The 22,638-nt window shown below is 38.7% G+C and overlaps 3 protein-coding genes across 7 annotated transcripts in view; all 3 read left to right on the top strand.

The window, feature by feature from the left end:
* Nucleotides 1-1,112: 1,112 nt before the first annotated feature.
* On the top strand, nt 1,113-21,254 carry LOC309478165 (uncharacterized protein). 3 transcript variants are annotated; one of them, XM_082141759.1, is made up of 3 exons: nt 1,113-1,877; nt 8,570-8,695; nt 19,648-21,254. In XM_082141759.1, the coding sequence occupies exons 2-3, from the start codon at nt 8,638-8,640 to the stop codon at nt 20,571-20,573; spliced, it is 984 nt and encodes a 327-aa protein (XP_081997885.1). In that variant the 5' UTR covers nt 1,113-1,877; nt 8,570-8,637; the 3' UTR covers nt 20,574-21,254. The 3 variants fall into 3 exon arrangements, with proteins under 3 accessions (XP_081997885.1, XP_081997883.1, XP_081997884.1); XM_082141757.1 differs by lacking the exon at nt 1,113-1,877 and adding an exon at nt 8,003-8,094; XM_082141758.1 differs by lacking the exon at nt 1,113-1,877 and adding an exon at nt 8,004-8,094 and having other exon boundaries at nt 8,573-8,695.
* LOC309478166 (uncharacterized protein) lies at nt 2,352-5,868 on the top strand. Its single transcript, XM_082141760.1, has 2 exons — nt 2,352-2,453; nt 4,453-5,868. The coding sequence occupies exons 1-2, from the start codon at nt 2,396-2,398 to the stop codon at nt 5,355-5,357; spliced, it is 963 nt and encodes a 320-aa protein (XP_081997886.1). The 5' UTR covers nt 2,352-2,395; the 3' UTR covers nt 5,358-5,868.
* LOC309478174 (uncharacterized protein) overlaps nt 10,812-22,638 on the top strand; it is a 253,102-nt gene continuing 241,275 nt past the window's right edge. Inside the window, exons 1-2 of one of the 3 annotated variants that reach the window (XM_082141773.1) lie at nt 10,812-15,459; nt 15,584-15,792. In XM_082141773.1, the coding sequence (XP_081997899.1) occupies nt 11,357-12,277 (921 nt within the window). In that variant the 5' untranslated portion in view covers nt 10,812-11,356 and the 3' untranslated portion in view covers nt 12,278-15,459; nt 15,584-15,792. Of the gene's footprint in view, nt 15,460-15,583; nt 15,793-22,638 lie in introns of those variants that run through there. The other 2 variants (XM_082141775.1, XM_082141774.1) reach the window with 2 other exon arrangements.

Here is a 22,638-nt window from a genome sequence, read left to right as displayed (position 1 = left end):
ATGAGCGATTTGTAACCAAGTTATTAATCAATGTTTATCCTTCTAAATATTAATTATTTAAATGTCTTCTTCAAGCTTATGAGATTAACATTGTTATGGAATTACATGTCTGTTCGCTGGAACATGCTTTCTCCATGTTTGTGAGAGAGACACCCAACATGTGTTAACACTGACTCTTCTAGGTCACCGGGGTCGTCTACATGACCCGTTCTTATTTAAAGCATTTACTTTACTTTTCATCTCCAATCTCTAGAGAAAAATGATGAATATTGTCTGAACCTCTCACTGAGATAAAGTTTATATTATCAGTATGTTTTGGGAACATTTTCTGCTATTGATTTTATCTCTGAATCCTCCTGGTCTTCATTCATCATCTGGTCCTCGGGTCTTTACTGTAAATTCCCCTACAATCTTCATTTGTTACAGAAGAAAGTCAGTTATACAGGTTTGATATGACATGAGGGAGAGTAAATGATAACAGAATTTTTATTTTTAGGTGAACTATCACTTTAATACCCATTATAAACCCATTAATCTAATGGCATTATTTATTTAATTGTAATTGCAGTGTAAATGCATTCATGCCTCTGAGCTGCAATAAAGCGTCTGTAAATGTATCTAATTACCAATACAGATGCAGCTTCTGAAAAAAACCATGCTCATTGTAGCCTATTTACACATGCACAAACGAATCGACTTTCTCCTTCTGCGGTCTGCTGTACTTTCTGAGTGTCTTGATTGACAGATGTCTCGTCCAATCAGCGGTCAGTATTCCATTCGCCACATAACCTTTTCCGTTTTGTCTGACTTGTCGGTGTGTTTTCTGACTTGTTATTTTATTTTCAGATTTGTCGTTGTGTTTTCTGATTGTTATTTTGTTTTTGGAATTGTGTTTGGTTTTCCACTTTTCAGCCACCGTAAATATTTCATCATGTCTGCTTCAAATCAAAAAGCCTATAGGCCTATATGTGCAAAAAAGGACACTGATACAGCCGTACATCTGATTATGAATGTGATGGCAATAGCGTGACACGCTTTTATAGATGTACATGTTGACACTAGCTTACATTAAGTTGGATTTTCAATGTTTCAATAGTAAACTTTCATAGCGTTTGATAGGGTAGGCCTACAATATAGATTGTTTCAAAGCAGCTTTACAGTGATAACAGGAAAAAATGATTCAGTGAGTTTTTACAGCTGCTATTAAGTTCAATTATAAAATAAGGGTTAAGATCACTTTGGCTCTTACATTGTTAGCCTATATTTTAATAAGTGAATCCAAAAAAGTAATGAAAATTAACTTGTCATATTTTAAGTAGATTTTGCATACTTGTTGAATCCATCGTGATTCTTGAAACAAGTTAATTGATTCAATTTTGGCTACTGTGTTTATCAGACTGTGAGGACATTAATTTTATTTTCATTGGGAGAAATCTAAATCGGGCGACTTGCATTGAGCTGCCCGGACAGAACTGGAGTTTTTAAGGTAAATCTTCATACGTCCTAATAAATCTCACATTTTTATTAAAAATACTTGTACCGTCTAACTAAAAAATGAAGTCAAGATTTATATTAAAATCAATAGTAACACACAACAAAGAGTCCAGAAGGTATATCCAATTGCAAACTCCTTGGTACATATATTTTTTTATCTCAAACAAGATAACAGATTTTATCTTGGCTGTCTTGTACCTAATCTAAAGGGTTCGATAGTTTAATAGGGATTGGAGTTCCGCCAGTAGAGGCGCTCGAGCAACCGAAGCAATGACACACATCCGAGTCTAGAAGAAGAAGAGAAGTGAGCGAGGGAAGGGAACATAAACATGAGAAGTGGAACACAGCCGTTCATTCTGCTCTAAATCTGCTGTTTTCAGACTGTGAGTACATTCATTTTATCATTTATTAGGAGAAATCTAAATCCAAACGGAAAAAAGACTCAGTTAATTTAGTGAATCACTCAGAAATGAATCGAAATGAACCGACTGATGTTGTTCATTACTCTCGTCAAACGTAAACTCGTTACTGACTTTTTTTTTTTCACATTACAATTTGTCAAGATTGAGTTGTGTTTTTCATTTTATTTAATGAAACCTGGTAAAATGCATGTAAATCACATCTAATGTAAGAGCAACATAAAATCAGCCAGAGGAGTTGAATGGTTTCTAAACAGTTGTTTGAGAAAAACACTTAAAGCTGGATAATTGAGAGTGATTGTAAGTGTGATGATCATCTGATAAATGAGCAACAACGACCACAATTCACTCCTTCAGTCAGTGAAGCTCCCACAGCCGTTCATGAGAGTTTAAATACTGGGGAATATTCCCATCTTCCCACAGGAGAAGACGCAAGCAGGAGGAATTACTCCAGGAGAAACTACTGACATACTATTGTAAAGATGGAGATTAAGGAAGAACCCTGCAGAATAAAAGATGAAGATACAGAGGAACAAATAGGTTGGTGTTTTCCTTCATTCTCTTTAATGACTGATGAGGAACATTAAGATGAAAACTTACTTTTCCTCTTGAGACCCAGGCATAGACTTTTACGTCTGGTTTTCCTGTAAAGAGCTCATTCAGGGCTTTTCAGAGATACCAGATGTTTAGGTTTCACCATTACAACTCCTCTTTGGATTTAAAATCAACTGACATTGACTGAATGATCAAATTTAGCACTCTTATGGAAATGTGATATGTTGTAATTATCATTTAAATCAGTGTAATTTTCAAAATGTTTTTCGTAAATAAACATCTCAGGAAACGTTACAGGTTTCATTTCAGATTCAGAATATGACTCTGTTAGGAAACAGGTAATCGATTTCATACATGTCCTCTGTAGAGGCACCATAGATTTCATCCTTATGCATTTGCACAAAAGTTTTCATATTTCTAAAACCATGAGTATGCCAGAACCTGTGCAAAATTATCAGTATAAAACCCAGTCAGCTGTAGGTTGTGCGTACATGCGTCTCCTCCCGGAAATAACCATATATGAATCTTACAACGCCTCGTTTTACAATGCATAACATCATCTGCATTTCATTTCCAAGCATATTCCCATCCATGTGATAACATGTTTAATGATACAAGACAGTAAAATATGAGATATGTGTCGTGACATTACTAAACTATAATTTTTTCAGTATCGTTGTCTTGTTTGGCAATAAATAAAGCAAAATTGTATAAAATACGTTTCACATAAAGTTTTCAGAGAGAAGTTATTCTCAATCTTTTCCACTGGCCAAATAGTATTTTTTAATTGTTTTAAACAAATCTTAACTTATGCAGTTTTGTGTATGAGGTAAACATAGGATGATTAGGTTATATATTTTTACTGCAAACAGATAGGCCTTATTTTTTGCAGTGTAAATAATTGTCTGACAAAATCACTGACAAAAAATGTTTTAAAATAGAAAGTGAATTTTTTTTTTCTTCAACCAACTTGCTTAAATGAAGTCAGGTGCGCATCATCAACGTTCATTATTCGTGCGAAAATACTTTCTCAGATCATGAATTCTGCTATTAATAACACAATTTAAAGCGGAATTGTCATGCGCCAAGCAAATCCTCGCTGGTTAAAACATTAAAACAGCATACTACTGGAAAAGTGTTCAAAAGCAGCGCATCCACTACAAATATTTATATTTAAATTAACAATTAATAAATTTTTAATGTAATAATTAATACATATATTTATAAATATTGAATGTGTCCGTATGGTGTGCACATATTTACGCCTAGTTTATTTTTTATAAATCACGATATGTGCATGGATAATTGAAGCGTTTATACATCTGGCCCCAGGACTTACAGCATGTGTATCAGGCATTTTAGGGAGAAACACCAAGTGAATAGGGAAAGAAATTGCATCTCAATATTTCTATGAAATATGAGATATTCTCATGAAAATGTTGCCCAGTTATTACTCCCATTATAACACTTGTTTTTTTCATTACATGTTGCCACAAGAACACATTAATATGCAAATTAAATAAATTGTATAGAATGGGATGACCCGTTTATGGTGATTTTACACATAATGCATAAAGTAAAATAGTTTATCAAATCATACTCTGTTATAAAAATGTATTGGTAAATGAAAAAAGAATGCCTATACATGTCTTATCATGTCATTTTATTTTCTTAATAACTGAGTCCTGGTGTCCTCTACAGACAATATATGAATATAAATCTTTTAAAAAAAATTCCGTTTGTTTTTTATGCTTCAAATAATCTAATGACAAAAAAAAAAAAAAAAAAAATTTTTAATAATAATTCACACACAAAGTTCTGGTTCTCAGGAGTATATAATATAACTATATAACAATATATCTAAAACTAGATACTAGTAGACTCAGTAGTAAACTAGATTTGTGCTAAATTAAGAATGAACTTTATTTATTTTTCTCATTTGTCCTTTTTTAATTGAATTTGGGGAATTTAATGTTGATTTTAGACCCGATGGAAGTGAATGAAGACAAACAGCAACAATTTCAAAAACCTCATGATTTCACACATGAAGATGGAAATGCAGTGGTTTCAAAGACTGAAGATAATTTCACACAGAAACAAGCTGGGAAATCTGGAGTCACTGGATTTTTCACCTGCTCTGCATGTGGAATGTTTTACATGCACAAATCAGACCTTAATAAACACATGAAATCTCACACTGGAGAAAATCTGTTCACATGCACTCAATGTGGAAAGAGTTTCATTCATAAAGGACCATTTAAGATACACATGAGAATTCACACTGGAGAAAAACCGTGCACATGCTCTGAGTGTGGAAAGAGTTTCATTCATAAAGGACACCTTAACACACACATGAGAGTTCACACTGGAGAAAAACCGTGCACATGCTCTCAGTGTGGAAAGAGTTACAGGTACAAAACCTCTCTCAAAGAGCATATGCTCTCTCACTCTGGAGTGAGATCATTCAGCTGTGATCAGTGTGAGAAAACATTTGTTTATTTATCTAGCTTAAAAAAACACCTTAAAGTTCACACTGGTGTGAAGCCTCACGTTTGTTCTTTTTGTGGAAGGAGTTTTATGCGACTGCAGACTTTAAAAGTGCATGAGAGTATTCATACTGGTGTGAGACCTTATATGTGCTCTGACTGTGGAAAGGCCTTCATTACATCAGGCGCATTAAAACAACACCAAAGAAATCATACTGGAAAGGAACCGTACAAGTGTTCACACTGTGGAAAGAGTTTCTCTCAGTCAGAAACCCTGAAAGATCATGAGAGAGTTCATACTGAAGAGAAACCTTATGAGTGCTCTACGTGTTTGAAGAGTTTCACCCGATTAGATAATCTACTGAGACATGAGAAAAAGCGTTGCCCGAAGGTGTCTAAGTGAGCAAAGTTTATGTTCTGACAATCGCTTTCAGGTGAATAGTTTAATTTTATCAGGGTTTCCACGCAATATGGACAAGTATGAAATTTGAGTCAGGACAAGTATGGATAAAAATACTTGTTTCCTTATTCTGTTTCCCTCTATTCCTAAATACATTTGTCATACAAGCAGAGTGTTTTCTTTCTCTCTTTTTTTTTTATTGCAGCAGCAGCCAAAAGGTCTGTGCATGAGTGGATCTTAGATTTATGTGTTTAATGGATCAGTGTTACAAATTCAAGGTGCGCATTTGCATTTACATTTAAGGAATAGTTCCCCAAAAATGAAAATTAGGTTCTAGAGATGCTTAAAGTTCAAGGGGGGACACCATTCCAGTTCAAATTGGTTTAATTTTAATTTGAGGAAAATGAAAGGGATTTCTATATTGTATTCACTCAATAGCCTATTAAAGCTATATGAATTCAGCACAAAAACATAGGGCAAAAAATATATAGGCCTATATAATAATTTTAAAAAGCAGCTCTATATATACACACACACACATATACATATATACAACTGTATGGTGGCAGTTTAAGGAATGCCGGTCCCTGGCTCCACCGGCTCCCTCTGGAGAGATTGCGAAGGGACTTGCCACGAGTGATATCATCCGGTTGTCTGCGTTGGGGAGGATAAGATGTGAAGAAACACTGGTGCGTGTTGATCTTGCAACGAATCTCGTGTGGGGCCTTGAAGAGTCCATCTCAGATGGGTCTTGTAGAGATGCGCGGATGGGCTATTATTTCATCCGCAACCGCATCACAAAACTCATCATCCGTCCGCCATCCATCCGCACCAACGTTTTTGACCAATTTTCAAAACCGCACCCGCCCGTCATCCGCTGATTGGTGTATACATATATTTTTCATTGGATTGGTTCAACCGCCCGCTACCCGCCCGAATTTAATTAAAATATTATATTTCGTCACGTCATCCGCCCGATCCGCGGTTTATCCGCGGAGTCCGCGGCTGTAACCGCAAACCGCGCATCTCTAGGGTCTTGACTGCTGCAGGTCCACCTGGTTGGCCTAACAGGACCGGTTTCAAACAGGCGTGATGAGATGCGGGCAGTCTGAACCAATCAACAGAACAGGTTGCACTTTATCCATCTGTTGCAGAGGGAGGCCAGCTAAGTGTCGATACCTTTTCTGTAAGGATGCCACCCGTTAGGTATGTTCAGCAAGGCCAAGTCTCTCGGCTGTGAATGCACCTCTGATGAGGAATTTCTTGTGAGGATTAGACAATGTAGACACTGTGAAGGAAACAGCCTGATCTCGTCTCACTGTTCGCAACATCAAGTCTTCTGGCTGTCCTTTAACATTCAGCGGCTGAGCTGCAGCTAAATGATAAAGATATAGTTCTAAAAATCGCAATGTGATCGCATCAATGTGAAAATCTTGTGTCATCGCTCAAGCAGTGCATGGTCATCTCATACAGATGTACAAGAATAATAGTTCAGAAAACTAGTGTGTCGCCATAAAACGCTTTGATTTATGTAGGGATGTGTTTTGTTTCTTTGTGGAGTTGAATCATTTCCATTGTACATATAAGGCATTTGTGAAACAATGGCAGCAATAGTCTATCAAATATCATTCATATCACAAACAACTAGTTTTAGTGTCGCTGTTTACAGGTGATGCATTGAGAACATACTGAAGACTTTATTGGATTGAAATCACTCTCTGCACATTGTGAAAATGTGAGAAATTAAAATAACCAAAAACTTGTGATTTATTTAGCTATATTGAATAGATTGAATTTAGCTTACAATAGCTCAAGAGATTTAACATTGTATTCAGCATTGCTAATGAACCAGTAGTAGTAAACAGTTATTCTTTTGGCTAAAAATGGCACCAGATGTTATGTATATTTGAAGAGGCAATTCCTCTCATAATATGAACTTGACAAACACATCACTGAGAGAAGATGAAATTGCTTGAATGTGTTCTGTGTCTGTGATAATTCAGCAGTGAAATACTTCCAGCTGCTAGTTATGAAATAAGGTTTACGGTCATTTAGGCTCTTACATTATGGTTATATGCTATATTTTGACTAACAATTTAGTCCCAAAAAATTTAGGAAAATTAACTTGTTTTGAGCATATTTTCTGTTCTAGTCGAATCCATCGTGATTCATGAAACAAGTTCACTGATTTAATTCACTGTGTTAATCAGATTGTGAGGACATTAATTAATCATGCAACTTGCATTGAGCTGCTCAGACAGAACTGGAGTTGGAGTTTTTAAGGTAAATCTCTTTAATAACTCTCACGTTTTATTAATAATACTTGTACCATTTAACTTGAATTTAAAATTTAAAATGAAACTTTAAAATTAAGTCGAAATGTATAACAACATAAGTAACACACAACAGTTGAAGGAGTCCAGAAGGTAAATACAATTGCAAACTCCATATATTTGAACTTTGAATTTTTATCCTAAATTAAACCTATTTGGGGAGATAAATCGTGTTTGTATAATCTCAAACAAGATAACAGATCTTATCATGGTTGTCCCGTACCTATTTTAATCTATGGGCTACAAGTTTTAATACGGTTTCCGCCAGTAGAGGCGCTTGAGCAGCCGAAGCAATGACACACATCCGAGTCTAGAAGAAGAAGAGAAGTGAGCGAGGGAAGGGAACATAAACATGAGAAGTGGAACACAGCCGTTCATTCTGCTCTAAATCTACTGTTTTTCAGACTGTGAGTACATTCATTTGATCATTTATTAGGAGAAATCTAAATCCAAACGGAAAAACGAGTCAGTTAATTTAGTGAATCACTCAGAAATGAATCGGAATGAACCGACTGATGTTGTTCATTACGCTTGTCAAACGTAAACTCGTTACTGACTGGTTTTTCACATTACAATTTGTGAAGATCGAGTTTCCATCTTTTGATTTGTGTTTTCATTTATGCAATTAAACCTGGTAAACAGTTGTAATGCATGTAAATCATGTCTTATGTAAGAGCAACATAAAAATCAGCTAACGTTAGAGGAGTTGAATTGTTTCTAAATGGTTGCTTGATCAAAACACTTAAAGCTGAATAATTGAGAGCGATTGTTAGTGTGATGATCATCTGCAATAACGATAACAATTCACTCCTTCAGTCAGTGAAGCTCCCACAGCCGTTCATGAGAGTTTAAATTCTGGGGAATATTCCCATCTTCCCACAGGAGAAGAAGAAGCAAGCAGGAGGAATTACTCCTGGAGAAACTACTGACATAGGCCTACTATTGTAAAGATGGAGTTTGAGGAAGAACCCTGCAGAATAAAAGATGAAGATACAGAGGAACAAATAGGTTGGTGTTTTCCTTCATTCTCTTTAAAGTGTCATGACTTTGAATTATCGGTCTACATCATTGTCTTCTGTCTATCAGAATAAATCCTCCTGTCATCGCGTTCATGATCAGACGTATGGCTATTTCAGTGTCCTTATTTTTACATTTAATTTGAAGAAGACGTGATTAAATATGTGCGCATACAAGGTGCTGGTTCATGATTAGAGCACTAGAGTATATTAAATATGTCCATAAAAACTTGAAAACTCGCGCTTGCTCCAGTCCATTTATGAACGATGTGATCCACGTTGCGAGCGTTGTTGAACTCATCGCGGCATTCAGGACAGAAACCGCTCTCATGCGCGCACATCTGTTGTTTGAATTCTCCACTGTAATGCGATCTTATGCGTAACACAGCGCAGTGATAGGATTGAACAAGATCTTTCTCATGAATAAATGCAGAGAGTCGCTCGATTGCCAGCTAATGTAGAATCGTACCGGCAGCCAATCACACACACCGAAGGAACGCTTCTACCTCACATTCAGCCAATCACACACACCGAAGGAACGCTTCTACCTCACATTCAGCCAATCACACACACCGAAGGAACACTTCTACCTCACATTCAGCCAATCACACACTGAAGGAACGCTTCTACCTCAAATTCAGCCAATCACACACTGAAGGAACGCTTCTACCTCACATTCAGCCAATCACACACTGAAGGAACGCTTCTACCTCAAATTCAGCAAAATCACACACCGAAGGAACGCTCCTACCTCACATTCAGCCAATCACACACTGAAGGAACGCTTCTACCTCACATTCAGCCAATCACACACTGAAGGAACGCTTCTACCTCACATTCAGCCAATCACACACTGAAGGAACGCTTCTACCTCAAATTCAGCCAATCACACACACCGAAGGAACGCTTCTACCTCACATTCAGCCAGTCACACACACCGGCGAAGGAACGTTTCTTTTTTTTTTTTTTTTTTTGCCTGTCAGTAACACAGATAACACATGACATTACGTATGTGTAGCTATGCTATCATCATTCACTGCCTGTTTGTTTGTTTTTTATTAATTTTTTTTCTTCTCTTTCTCTAATATTTATTTTTTATTTTATTTTATTATGAACGTTTCTACCTCACTCTCAGTGATGTTGCCTCGACTTTCCTTTTAACCTGGAAAAACGAAATTTATGAGTGCTTTTAGTGTTTTCAGTGATGTGCAACCTGTACATATATGTTCACATCTCAAAAAATGTGATTTGGGGTTTCATGACCCTTTAATGACTTATGAGGAACATTAAGATGAAAACAGACATTTAACAATACATCTAAAACTATATGCAAAAAAAGTAACATCCTCCCACTTAAAACTGCTTTTTTTAGTAGTGGATTTTACCGATACCGATAACTAGATTGGGCCGTACTTGCCGACAACCAATTAATCAATCAATAGTTTTTAAAATGGGTACTGGATAAAAAAACAAACATAACACTCTAAGTAAAACAGTGCTGAACTTTATTACAAAAATAAAAAACAGTACTGAACCATGAAAATGTGCTAAATGAAATAAATATGAATATATTAAAATGAAAAGTTCTACTGAACAAATTCTACAGAAAATAATTTAAACAAAATATTACAGGTCAAATGTGTGTTTCTTTAGCTATAACCTAGAAACATGCAAGTACCACTTGTTCACAAGAATGTATTGCTAGCTTACATGAACTATGCTTTTATGCAACATATATTTTTACAGCATGTATTCATATTTGAGCAATACAATTGTACCTTGATCATTCATGTTCGTTCATAGTGCATTAACTAAGGTTAACAGATAAAATAAAAATTAAAACTCAATTAAAAAACGAATTAGTAAATGTTGAAATTAACAAACTAACAATGAAAAATACTTAGTTAATGTTACAAATGGAATCACGTGTCAAAACAAACTCCACGAGGCATCAGTGATTGTTTTTATTTCGCCTCTAGAGGCCGCTCTCGTACTGTATATTGCCACCCTTGCGCTCAGCTATTTTTATTTATTTATTTTCTCTCGCGCCTTTGAGTTCATAAAAGCTCAGGTGAATAAGAAACACTCAACAAACACGGTGAATAATGTCTTGTCCTGTCATTATCATGCGTTGCGTCTGAATGCGTTGTTGTTTTTGGAGCTCTATCGATTTGATTTATAATTCTTGATTTTTCTCTTTAAACCCGCTTACAACGAACATTTTCTACTCTTCCTCACTGAGAAGCACTACTGCTCAAACCTCATTGTTACAACGCGGACTGTTGAGCAGACGCGTCTCAAGCCTATTAGTGATCCAACGCTGCATACTCTTAAAGGTTACGTCCGTGGATCACGGCTGAACGCGTCTTCTCCACACTCACTTATAAACAAACACTTTTTTTTCGCCTATCGTGCGTCTACTCTACACCCCTACCACTAAAAAACCTCATAGTTACAACGCGGACTGTTGAGCAGACGCGTCTCAAGCCTATTAGTGATCCAACGCTGCATACTCTTAAAGGTTACGTCCGTGGATCACGGCTGAACGCGTCTTCTCCACACTCATTTACAAACAAACTTATAATATAAATTAGTATTAATATTGATAGCATCACTGGTAGCTTCGTTGCTAACTCACTGTCCATCTGTTAAAATGGCGAATATATCAGATGTAAGTAGTCTACCGCTTGGTGCAGGTGAGGACACATTTGAGCTTCACGCACTGCAGTCTGAGCTGGAAGCTGTTGAGAAACAGATCCACAACCTTTTATTGAGACAGGCCGAGCTGAGAGACCGGTGTTTGGCTCTTGAAACATCACGCGCCGACGCACACAAATCAGTGTTTAACGTTACTAACCCGCTGACTCCGACCGCGTCTACTCCGTGCGTTCCTCAGCATCGGTCGCAATCAGCCATGGTCTCGTTCACTCCGGCTCCAACACGCCACCACGAAGCCTGGGTGGTTCCGCAGCGGAAGACGCGAGTCAGGTTTAGACCAAGACTTTCTCCGACCCTCCCGGTTTTCGAGTTATCGACACAAAACCGCTTCTCCCCTCTACGCGAAACAGAACGCGATGCTGTGATCATCGGCGATTCCATCGTTCGGCACGTACACGCTACGTTAGGTACAAGTAAGGTGCAAAGTCACTGCTTCCCTGGTGCTCGTGTTTCTGAAATCGCTGCTCGCGTTCCCGAGATCCTGAACGGTGACGAGCGCGTCGGAACTGTGGTCCTGCACGCGGGAGTGAACGACATCAGGCTGCGCCAGACGGAGATTCTGAAGAAAGACTTCAGGAATCTAATCGATACGGTACGCAGCACATCGCCTGAAACAACGATCATTGTGTCAGGACCGCTTCCCACGTACCGACTAGGGCATGAAAAGTTCAGCAGATTATTTGCGCTAAATGAATGGTTAATGTCATGGTGCAATGAGCAGAAACTGCTCTTTGTAAATAATTGGAATCTGTTTTGGGAGCGTCCTAGGCTTTTCCGTGCTGATGGCTTACACCCAAGCAGATTCGGAGCGGATCTTCTGTCAGATAACATCTCCAAAATGTTAAATACCCTTTGACTAGTAACCAAAAGTCCAAATCATAGTCTTTGCTGCACCAATTCAACTGATATAAATACTAGTGTAGAACATTGCATAGAAACCGTGTCTATTCCTCGTTTAGTGAGATCAAATAATAAATCTAATGCAGGATCTAGGAAAAATCTAATTGTTATTAAAACAGAAAATGTTGCTATTAGTAAACAAAAACTATTTCTAAAGCTAGGTCTTCTAAACATTAGATCACTCACACCTAAGGCAGTTATTGTAAATGAAATAGTCACAGATAATAGCTTCGATGTACTTTGCCTTACTGAAACCTGGCTTAAACCAAATGATTATTTCGGTATTAATGAGTCTACTCCTCCTGGATACTGTTATAAGCATGAGCCCCGTCTGATTGGCCGTGGCGGAGGTGTTGCAACCATTTATAAAGATATTCTAAATGTTACTCAGAAAACGGGTTATAAGTTTATTTCATTTGAAGTACTTGTACTAAATGTTACGCTCTTAGATGTTAGAAAAACATCCCTATTATCTCTAGCCTTGGCTACCGTATATAGACCGCCAGGGCCTTACGCTGATTTCCTAAAAGAGTTTGCAGATTTTCTCTCAGACCTATTAGTCAATGTCGATAAAGCATTAATTGTTGGAGATTTTAACATACACGTAGATAATCCAAATGATGCGTTAGGAGCTGCGTTTACAGATTTATTAAATTCATTTGGGGTCAAGCAAAACGTCACCGGACCAACTCATCGTCTTAATCATACACTCGATTTAATTATATCACACGGAACCGATCCAACCGATATAGATATCATTCCACAAAGTGATGAAGTCACTGATCACTACATGGTAACTTGCATATTACGTACTGCTGTAATATGTCATGCGGCGTCGCGTTATCAACCAGGCAGAACAATCCTCCCATCCACCATAGATAATTTCTCAAATTGCTTATCTAATCTGTCTCAGCTGCTGCCTGAACCCAAACAAACAGATGAACTAGAAGAACTAACTAGCACTATGAGCACCATTCTCTCTAGAACATTGGATGTGGTTGCACCTATTAAATTAAAAAAGGTCAGAGAGAAATATAAAGCACCATGGTATAACAATACTACGCATGTTTTAAAGAGAGAAACCCGTATTTTAGAGCGTAAATGGAAACAAACTAATTTAGAGGTCTTTAGAATCGCGTGGAAAGACAGTATGTCACGTTATAAAAAGGCCCTAAAAGCTGCCAGGGCTGAGCACCTCCGCAAACTAATAGAAAACAACCAAAACAATCCAAGGTTTCTATTTAACACCGTGGCTAGACTAACAAATAAACAGACGTCACCCGAACAAAATATCCCGTTACAGTTCAGTAGTAATGATTTCATGAACTTCTTCACTGAGAAAATAGAAAGCATCAGAACCACAATTATAAACGTTCAATCTTCAATCGCGCCTTACAATTCAGCTTCAATTATCACCCCGAAAGAACAATTACAGTGCTTTACAACTATAGAACAAAAAGAGTTAAATAAACTTATCACTTCATCTAAAACAACAACATGTTTATTAGATCCTATACCAACTAAACTACTGAAAGAAGTGTTATCTGTAGTGGAAGAGCCTCTCCTCAATATTATTAACTCGTCTTTATCTTTAGGTCATGTTCCAAGAACATTTAAACTGGCAGTTATAAAACCTCTCATTAAGAAACCACAATTAGATCATAATAATCTAGCAAATTATAGACCCATTTCAAATCTTCCATTTATGTCTAAAATATTAGAAAAAGTGGTGTCCGCTCAACTGGGCTCTTTCTTGCAACAAAATGATATCTATGAAAAGTTTCAGTCTGGATTCAGACCGCATCATAGCACTGAAACTGCGCTCGTTAAAATCACAAATGATTTACTTTTAGCTTCTGACCAAGGCTGTATCTCAATACTAGTTTTACTTGATCTTAGTGCTGCGTTCGATACTATAGATCACACAATACTCTTAGATCGACTACAAAATTATACTGGTGTTCAAGGACAAGCACTAAGCTGGTTCAAATCATACCTATCTGACCGCTACCATTTTGTCTATTTAAATGGAGAAAAATCGATCATAACTCCAGTAAACTATGGAGTGCCGCAGGGATCTGTATTAGGCCCTCTGTTATTTTCAATATATATGATGCCACTTGGAAATATTATAAGGAAACATGGAATTAGTTTCCATTGTTATGCTGATGACACTCAAATATATATTTCATCACGGCCGGATGAAAACGCTACATTTTCCAAATTGACAGAGTGTGTTAAAGATATAAAAGATTGGATGACGCGTAATTTTCTTTTATTAAATCCAGACAAGACAGAGGTAATACTTATCGGTTCAAAAAACCGCCCACAAAACCTCGCACAATACAACTTTAACATCATAGGATGTCCTGTTACTTTATCCTCTACAGTAAAAGACCTGGGTGTTATACTCGATTGCAACCTGTCTTTTGAAAATCATATTTCTTATGTTACAAAAACAGCCTTTTTCCACCTTAGAAACATTGCTAAGCTACGTAATATGCTATCAGTTTCTGATGCAGAAAAGTTAGTTCATGCATTCATGACCTCGAGACTGGATTACTGTAATGCTTTATTAGCTGGTTGTCCTGCATCCTCAATAAACAAGCTACAGTTAGTCCAAAATGCCGCCGCTAGAGTTCTTACGAGATCAAGAAAATATGATCATATAACACCGATTTTATCATCACTGCATTGGTTACCTATAAAGTTCCGTATTAATTACAAGGTATTGCTACTGACTTATAAAGCCCTAAACGGCTTAGCTCCAGTCTATTTAACGGATCTTCTATCGCCCTATAATCCATCGCGCTCTTTGAGATCACTAAATTCAAGGCTTTTGGTCATACCTAGGATATCCAGAACCACCAAAGGAGGGAGAGCATTTTCACATTTGGCTCCAAAACTCTGGAATAGTCTTCCTGATACTGTTCGTTGCTCAGACTCGCTCTCCCAGTTTAAAACTAGATTAAAGTCGCATCTCTTCAGCCAGGCATTCATATAATCCTACAGTTCAAACTACAATCCGGCCTCTATCCAATGCCAGAGGAGAACTGGCCCCCGACTGAGCCTGGGTTCTCCCAAGGTTTTTTTTTTTTCTCCATTAAGGCACCTGATGGAGTTTTAGGACACCATTAGGTCACTTGATGGAGTTTTAGGACACCATTAGGTCACCTGATGGAGTTTTAGGACACCATTAGGTCACTTGATGGAGTTTTAGGACACCATTAGGTCACCTGATGGAGTTTTAGGACACCATTAGGTCACTTGATGGAGTTTTTCGGTTCCTTGCCACTGTTGCCTTTGGCTTGCTCAGTTGGGGATATTTTGGGGATATTTAATTTAATTTTATCAATCAATAAATTCCTCTTGAAACAAACTTTGTTGTATTATTTAAATTTAATACTGTGAAGCTGCTTTGATGCAATCTGTATTGTGAAAAGCGCTATACAAATAAACTTGACTTGACTTGACTTGTATGATGACAGCGCGCCCTTCTCAGCCTCTCCAACAATGGATGCAACCCAGAACAACTATCGGCATGAATTTTTACAGATAACCGATTTGTTCCACCAATCAACTATCGGTGCCGATTTATCGGCAAAACCAATGAATCGGTCGACCTCTAATAATCAACCCACCATCCAAACAATTGCCGCTGTTTTGAAAGTGAAAGTAAAATGCTCAACAGTGCGTGTCCACATGGGCAGAGTGAGCTTTTTCAGTTAATTTCAATTCATTTTAAACGCACGCTCTGATCTGCACCAGTGGACACGCACTGTAAGCGATTTAAAAGAGAGGTGGAAAAAAGAGGAAAAAACTCCGATGCCATCTCCAACTCAAAGTTTCTTCACGGTCACATCCCTAGTTACATGTGGTTTGGCATTAGAAAGGACTTATGCCAAAGCTCTGTCTTTAGTGTCTTACATTACAGACACTAGTGTTTATTGCTCTGTTATTGCACATCTGCATTCCTCATGCCTCCTGCAGCAGGACTATGGCATGTTCACACAGGTGATCATAGATTTCTACATGGGTCCAAAAAGTTGCTACACGGAACCGACCCGGACCGGTCTATTATTTGAAAGCTGGACCCGAAACTGGCAGTTATCGTTTTACAGCCCTAGTATTAAGTTATTGGAACTGTTAGGCCTGGTTTCACCTCCGCTCTGGACGGCCTCCTTGGCTGTGGATGAGTAACCCCAACCCCCCAAAATTTTCTTGGGAGGAATATTGTGGGTGTCTGCCAACCACATACACAAGATGGTCGTGGCCATTATGATCCGCGTAGCTCTCTCTGGGCTGGGCTCTGGGGCTGGAGCTGAGTCTGGAGCGGACTCGGGGGCTGGAGCCTTTACTGGACTCTGGGTTAGGCTCTGGAATATCTCTTACTGGAACAGACTCAGGGAATTTCTCTCACTGGAACGGACTCAGGAACAATACTCACCGGAAGCATTGTGACCATTGGAACTGGCAATGCTGTAATCCTTTGAGCTGGAATTTTTCTCACTGCTACTAGATCCTTTTTAATGGGTCTTTTGTTCATTCTGTCACAGGCTGGTTGCAGCAGAGATTAAACTGGATCTAAGTGCAGCAGTCTTTATTGATACTTTATTGAACTAACAGAAATACTCAGGTTTGTCTGGAATTCAAAAACAGGAACAGAACAACCAGTAAATAGTAACAATGACAAACAACTGAACAGCACTAAACACTGGGCTTAAATACACAGCAAACAAGAGAGGGTAAATTAACTAGACACACCTGAACAGAACTAACTCAATCAGTAACGTGGATACAAACAGGCAGGGGACGGAGGAAGACTTAACTAATTAACACAATGAAATACTAAAACAGAAATACAAACATGAATCAAAACACTCAACACGTGACTGCACCCTCCCCCTCCCGGGAGAGCAGGCAGCTCTGGGAAAGCCGTGAACGGGTAAACACAACATAAATGTTAGAGCCATTATGGACCGTGCAGTGCTCTCTGGGTTGGGCTCTGGAATGTCCCTTTACTGGAACAGACTCAGGAATTTCTCTCACTATTTTGAGGGTGGCGGGGCATCTCCCTGACACCCCCTGCAGCAAAACCTAATTAGATGTCACTCCCCAAGCCTTTGCTCGTCGTTTCAGCCAGAGCCAGTGGCTTGCTTTCTCAGCTTCCTCAGATGGATCTGCTCAGTGTGGCTCCCCATAGTCCCAGGTCCTTGAACAGACGTGATATTGATCTGCCCACAAAGCCTCTGGCTCCCACTTCCACCAGGTACAGCCTCACACTCCTTCCACTTTCTCTGGTGTGCCAGGTCTGCATACTTTGTCTTCTTTCTCTCGTAGGCAGCTTCCAGTCCCTCCTCCCATGGCACTGTCAGCTCGATCAGTATTGCTGACTTCACAGCTGCAGACCATAGCACCACATCTGGTCTTTAGGTGGTGCTGCATATGTCCTGTGGGACCTGGAGCTGCCTTCCCAGGTCTACTTCCATCTTCCACACCGCCCCTGATGTTAATAGCTTGGCGGGTGGTCTCTTGCTGGTATGCATTGTAGTTCCCCCTGCCTGATGAAGTGGATCCTGCATCAGCTCTCTGATGGACTCTGGTCGTTTGCCTCCTGCCGACTTTTCTCCAGCACCTCTGCCAGCTTCCTGAGCACTTGATCGTGCCGCCATCTGAGCCGACCCTGTGTCAGTGCTGTTTTACAGCCTGACAGAATATGCTGGAGTGAGGAATTGATGGTCCCGCAGAGGTCACAGGATTGCTCTGTTCCAAGCCATTGGTGGTGGTTTTTAGGGCTCGGGAGGGTGTCGTATTTTGCCCTAATGAGGAAACTGAGCCGAGCCTGTGGCATTTTCCAGAACTCTGCCCAGCTGATTGCTCGGCTCGTGACACCCACCCAAGTTCTCCACCACCCCTGCTGCCCCTGCACCACAGACCTCACTCTGATCTCCTCCAGCTCAATCCTGGTGACCTCTGCAACAACAAGGTCCTTCCTCTCCTTCCTGCTTGCCTTGGACCATGGGATGAGTGGCTTGCTCCTCCTTGGCCCTCCATTTCCTTCCAGTCTCAACTCTGGCATTTGCATCAACCAGGGCCCTGTCGGCACTTTAAGCATTGTGACCAATGCTGTAATCCTTGGAGCTGGAATTTTTCTCACTGCTGCTAGATCCCTTTTAATGAGTCTGTTGTTATGTCATGGGCTGGTTATTCTGTCACATTTCTGCCACAATACCATAGTGCAGTTAGTGTTACTACAGTAAACATGGTAAATGATGGAGATTTGTTGACTGAAAAGTCTTCTGACTGTATCGTTGCACACAGTGTTTCTCCTGTTTGTCAGCGCTGTTTCATCTGGCTTTAAACTAGTTTAAATCACTGAGACATTTGTGTTCTTCGCTGAATTCAAGTGCTTCTCACTGGATCTTATAGCGCTGTTTAGTGGTTGCATGACCAAGACCGTTTAGCGAGTAAACGCATCTGCTGTAGTAAGCTCACGCTGCGCTGATATTTGAACTTTGAGCCAAGTGGATAAATGATCCGTGTTGCGCCGTTCAAACAAGTTTTGTTCCACTTTTGGCGCATAAACTTTATCGAACATTTATTAAACTCGATATCGTTTTATTGAGAAAATATATTGCGATAATTGTTGTTATCGTTATATCGCCCAGTCCTAGTCCTAAGTTATTGGAACTGTGACATTAATTGTGACATTGTTTGGCCTGGTTTCACAGACAGGGCTTAGATTAAGCCAGGATTAGGCCTCAGTTCAATTAGGACATTTAATTAGCTTTTATAAATGTGCCTTAAAAACATTATTGATGTGCATCTTGAGACAATACAGTGGCATTGACAAATATTTTAAGATCTGTCAGTGCAAGTTGCTTTCAATTAAAACAGCTCAAACATGTGTTTTAGTCTGAGACTAAACTGTGACTTGACTTTCACTTGTCTGTGAAACCGGGGGTTTGTGTCTTAAGGACTGTTCCACAGGTGCATGTGCAATAATTTGTAAATGGTTAATTGAACGAGCATGAAAAACATTGTCTAATAAATATTCGCTGCACGTATTAGATTATTACGGAGACAGCCCAATCGAACCGTGTCTGAGCCCACCTCTTCAAGCGGGCCTGGACACGGTACGAAAACGATCACACTAGTCAAACGAACCAGATTTGGGGTCAAATGTGCTCTGGCATGATTCAGATCGCCTATTGTGAGTACACCCGACTCAGTAGTAAACTGGATTTGTGCTAAATTGAGATTGAACCATATTTCTTTTTGTCCTTCTTTTATTGACTAATGGGAATTTAATATGTTGATTTTTAGATCCGGTGGAAGTGAATGAAGACAAACAGCAAAAACCTCATCATTTCACGAATGAAGATGGAAACACAGTCGCCAAAGGATCTTTCACCTGCTCTGAATGTGGAAAGAGTTACATACATAAAACGCACCTTCAGAGACACATGAGGATTCACACTGGAAAAAAACTGTTCACATGTTCTCAGTGTGGAAAGAGTTTCACAGATAAATCAACCCTTAACAGACACATGAGATCTCACACCGGAGAAAAACCGTTCACTTGCTCTCAGTGTGGAAAGAGTTTAACAGATAAATCAACCCTTAATAGACACATGAGAATACACACTGGAGAAAAACCGTTCTCATGCACTCAGTGTGGAAAGAGTTTTAGGTGCAAAGGTGTTCTCAACGATCATTTGCGCCGTCACTCTGGAGTGAGATCTTTCCGCTGTGATCAGTGTGATAAAACATTTGTTTTTTCATCAAGCTTACAAAATCATCTTAATGTTCATGCTGGTGTGAAGCCTCACTTTTGTTCTTTATGTGGAAAGAGATTTACACTACTGCAACATTTAAAAGAGCATGAGACTATTCATACTGGTGTGAGACCTTATATCTGCTCTGACTGTGGAAAGACCTTCACTACATCCACCCACTTAAAATCACACCAGAGAATTCATACTGGAGAGAAGCCGTACAAGTGCTATTGTGGAAAGACCTTCACTACATCGAGTGGCTTAAAATCACACCAGAGAGTTCATACTGGAGAGAAACCGTACAAGTGCTCACACTGTGAAAAGAGTTTCTCTCAGTCAGGACACCTGAAAGATCATGAGAAAGTTCATACTGGAGAGAAGCCGCACCAGTGCTCTTCATGTGGGAAGAGTTTCATCCGATTATCTCAGCTACAGACTCATAAGAAAAAGCGTTGCCTTGAGTTTCCTAAATAACTAAAGTTCACTTTCAGATCTGTCACATTCATTGACATTGACTGTCACATTCATTGATTATGCCGTGCCAATGGTGAGTTGCCAGACCTAACATCTTGATGTAGGTCTGGCTTGTCAGGCTAAGAGGCATGGTGAGGGATGCTCCAATTTTAGATGGAAATGCTTATTTATATTTATAAATATTGTGTGTGGGAGTAAATTTAGTTAAACTAGTTATCTCCATCAATATTCTGTGCCAATTAATTTGTTTATTCTGGCTGTGAAGAGGTGATGCACTATTATCATTGTCATTTATTATAGACCTTATGTAGCCCCGCCCCTTTTCAGCGTTGTGCTCGTCTTTTGACTTCCGGTCTGTATTTTCACAGCGATCTTGCGTATTTATGAATGAACGGCTTGTTTTAAAATCTTCCCTGTCGACTGACATTTGTTAAGACATCTGCTTTAAACATTACAATCCTCATGATAACTTTCATTAACTTTACATTAAGTAAATCCACTTCAAAAGCTAATTACTCCTGGACAGCAATGCCATTGAAATATACAGAGCGACCGCAAAAACGGAAGTTCAAAGACAATATTCTAAATATGGCGGCGCCCTCGTTTCTCTGGCGCATAAGGTCTATATACTGCATGTAGAATTTGATAAAATAAAATAAAGAAACAAAACTTGTACTTAGAGTGGCTTTAAGCCTTGAGCACATTTTTTCATGAACAAAGTCATGTTCACAAAGTCACCAGAATCGTCCAGCTCTACTATCTAGTACCTAATGATGAAATAATGGTTAATATTATTTAAGTTCGTACACTGCGATTATACCTTGTATTTTGACGAACATAATAAAAAAGTAATGAAATGGAACTTGTCATTTTTTAAGCTGATTTTCTGTCGTCTTGATCCTCTGAAAAAATTTGCATGAGCTTCTCTATGTGTAGTTATGCCAATAGTTTGGCAGCGTCACAGATATTCCTCTAGATGGCGCCATTTGTTTTTGTTTCAACCACGTGATCTTGTTGAATCCATCGTGATCATAGACTGATCGTGATTCATAAACGTGCACTATGTAACTTTTTTTTTTTAGAAATATTTATATAAAGAGCGAGTAAATTGTGAATCCATCTTCCAAACATTACCTTTGTCTTATCCTGAATCACTACTGTAGGTCTATAGTGTTTATATTGGGACTATTTTAGTCGCGGAGTAAACCGAGTACCTGCGCGTGACTCGCCATAGACATAAAAGGAGAGAAGTAGTTACAATATTATTCCGCAACGCGCATTAATTTTTGTTTATTAAGCGCCAAAAGATACATATTATACCTTTAACTGATTTAATTTACTGTGTTTATCAGACTGTGATTTTATTTTTATTGGTATAAGTCTAAATCAGACCACTTGCATTGAGCTACTCAGACAGAACTGGAGTTCTGGATGTTTTAATATAAAACTTTATACAACTCTCACATTTTTTTTATTTTATTAATAATACTTACCATATAAATTTCAAATGAAGTCAAGATTTAAAAAAGCAAGAAAATCACTAACACGTAACAGTTGAAGGAGTCCAGATGGTAAATACAATTGCAAACTCCTTATCAGATATTTGAAGTTTGATTCTTTATCCCAAATGAAACATATTTGGGGAGATAAATACAAACAGATCTTATCTTGTTGTCTTGGATCTAAACTATGAAGGTTAGATAGTGTAATATGGTTTCCGCCAGTAGAGGCGCTTGAGCAACCGAAGCAATGACACACATCCGAGTCTAGAAGAAGAAGAGAAGTGAGCGAGAGAAGGGAACATAAACACGAGAAGTGGAACACAGCCGTTCATTCTGCTCTAAATCTTCTGTTTCAGACTGTGAGTACATTCATTTTGATCATTTATTAGGATAAATCAAAATCCAAACGGCGAAAAGAGTCAGTTCATTTAGTGAATCACTCAGAAATGAATCGAAATGAACCGACTGATATTGTTCATAAGCTTGTCAAACGTAAACTCGTTACTGACTGGTTTTTCACGTTACATTTTGTGAAGATTATGAGTTGTGTTTTCATTTTATGT

The sequence above is a fragment of the Leuciscus leuciscus genome, assembly GCF_965113295.1.
Source record: "Leuciscus leuciscus genome assembly, chromosome: 16".
In the NCBI taxonomy this organism is placed as follows: Eukaryota; Metazoa; Chordata; class Actinopteri; order Cypriniformes; family Leuciscidae; genus Leuciscus; species Leuciscus leuciscus.
This window is presented reverse-complemented; position numbering and strand designations above follow the sequence as displayed.

Coding starts and splice junctions, on each gene's coding strand:
- LOC309478166 (XM_082141760.1), top strand. CDS start 2,396: ATGGAGATTAAGGAAGAACCCTGCAGAATAAAAGATGAAGATACAGAG. Junction 2,454..4,452: donor AGATACAGAGGAACAAATAG/GTTGGTGTTTTC, acceptor TGTTGATTTTAG/ACCCGATGGAAGTGAATGAA.
- LOC309478165 (XM_082141759.1), top strand. CDS start 8,638: ATGGAGTTTGAGGAAGAACCCTGCAGAATAAAAGATGAAGATACAGAG. Junction 8,696..19,647: donor AGATACAGAGGAACAAATAG/GTTGGTGTTTTC, acceptor GTTGATTTTTAG/ATCCGGTGGAAGTGAATGAA.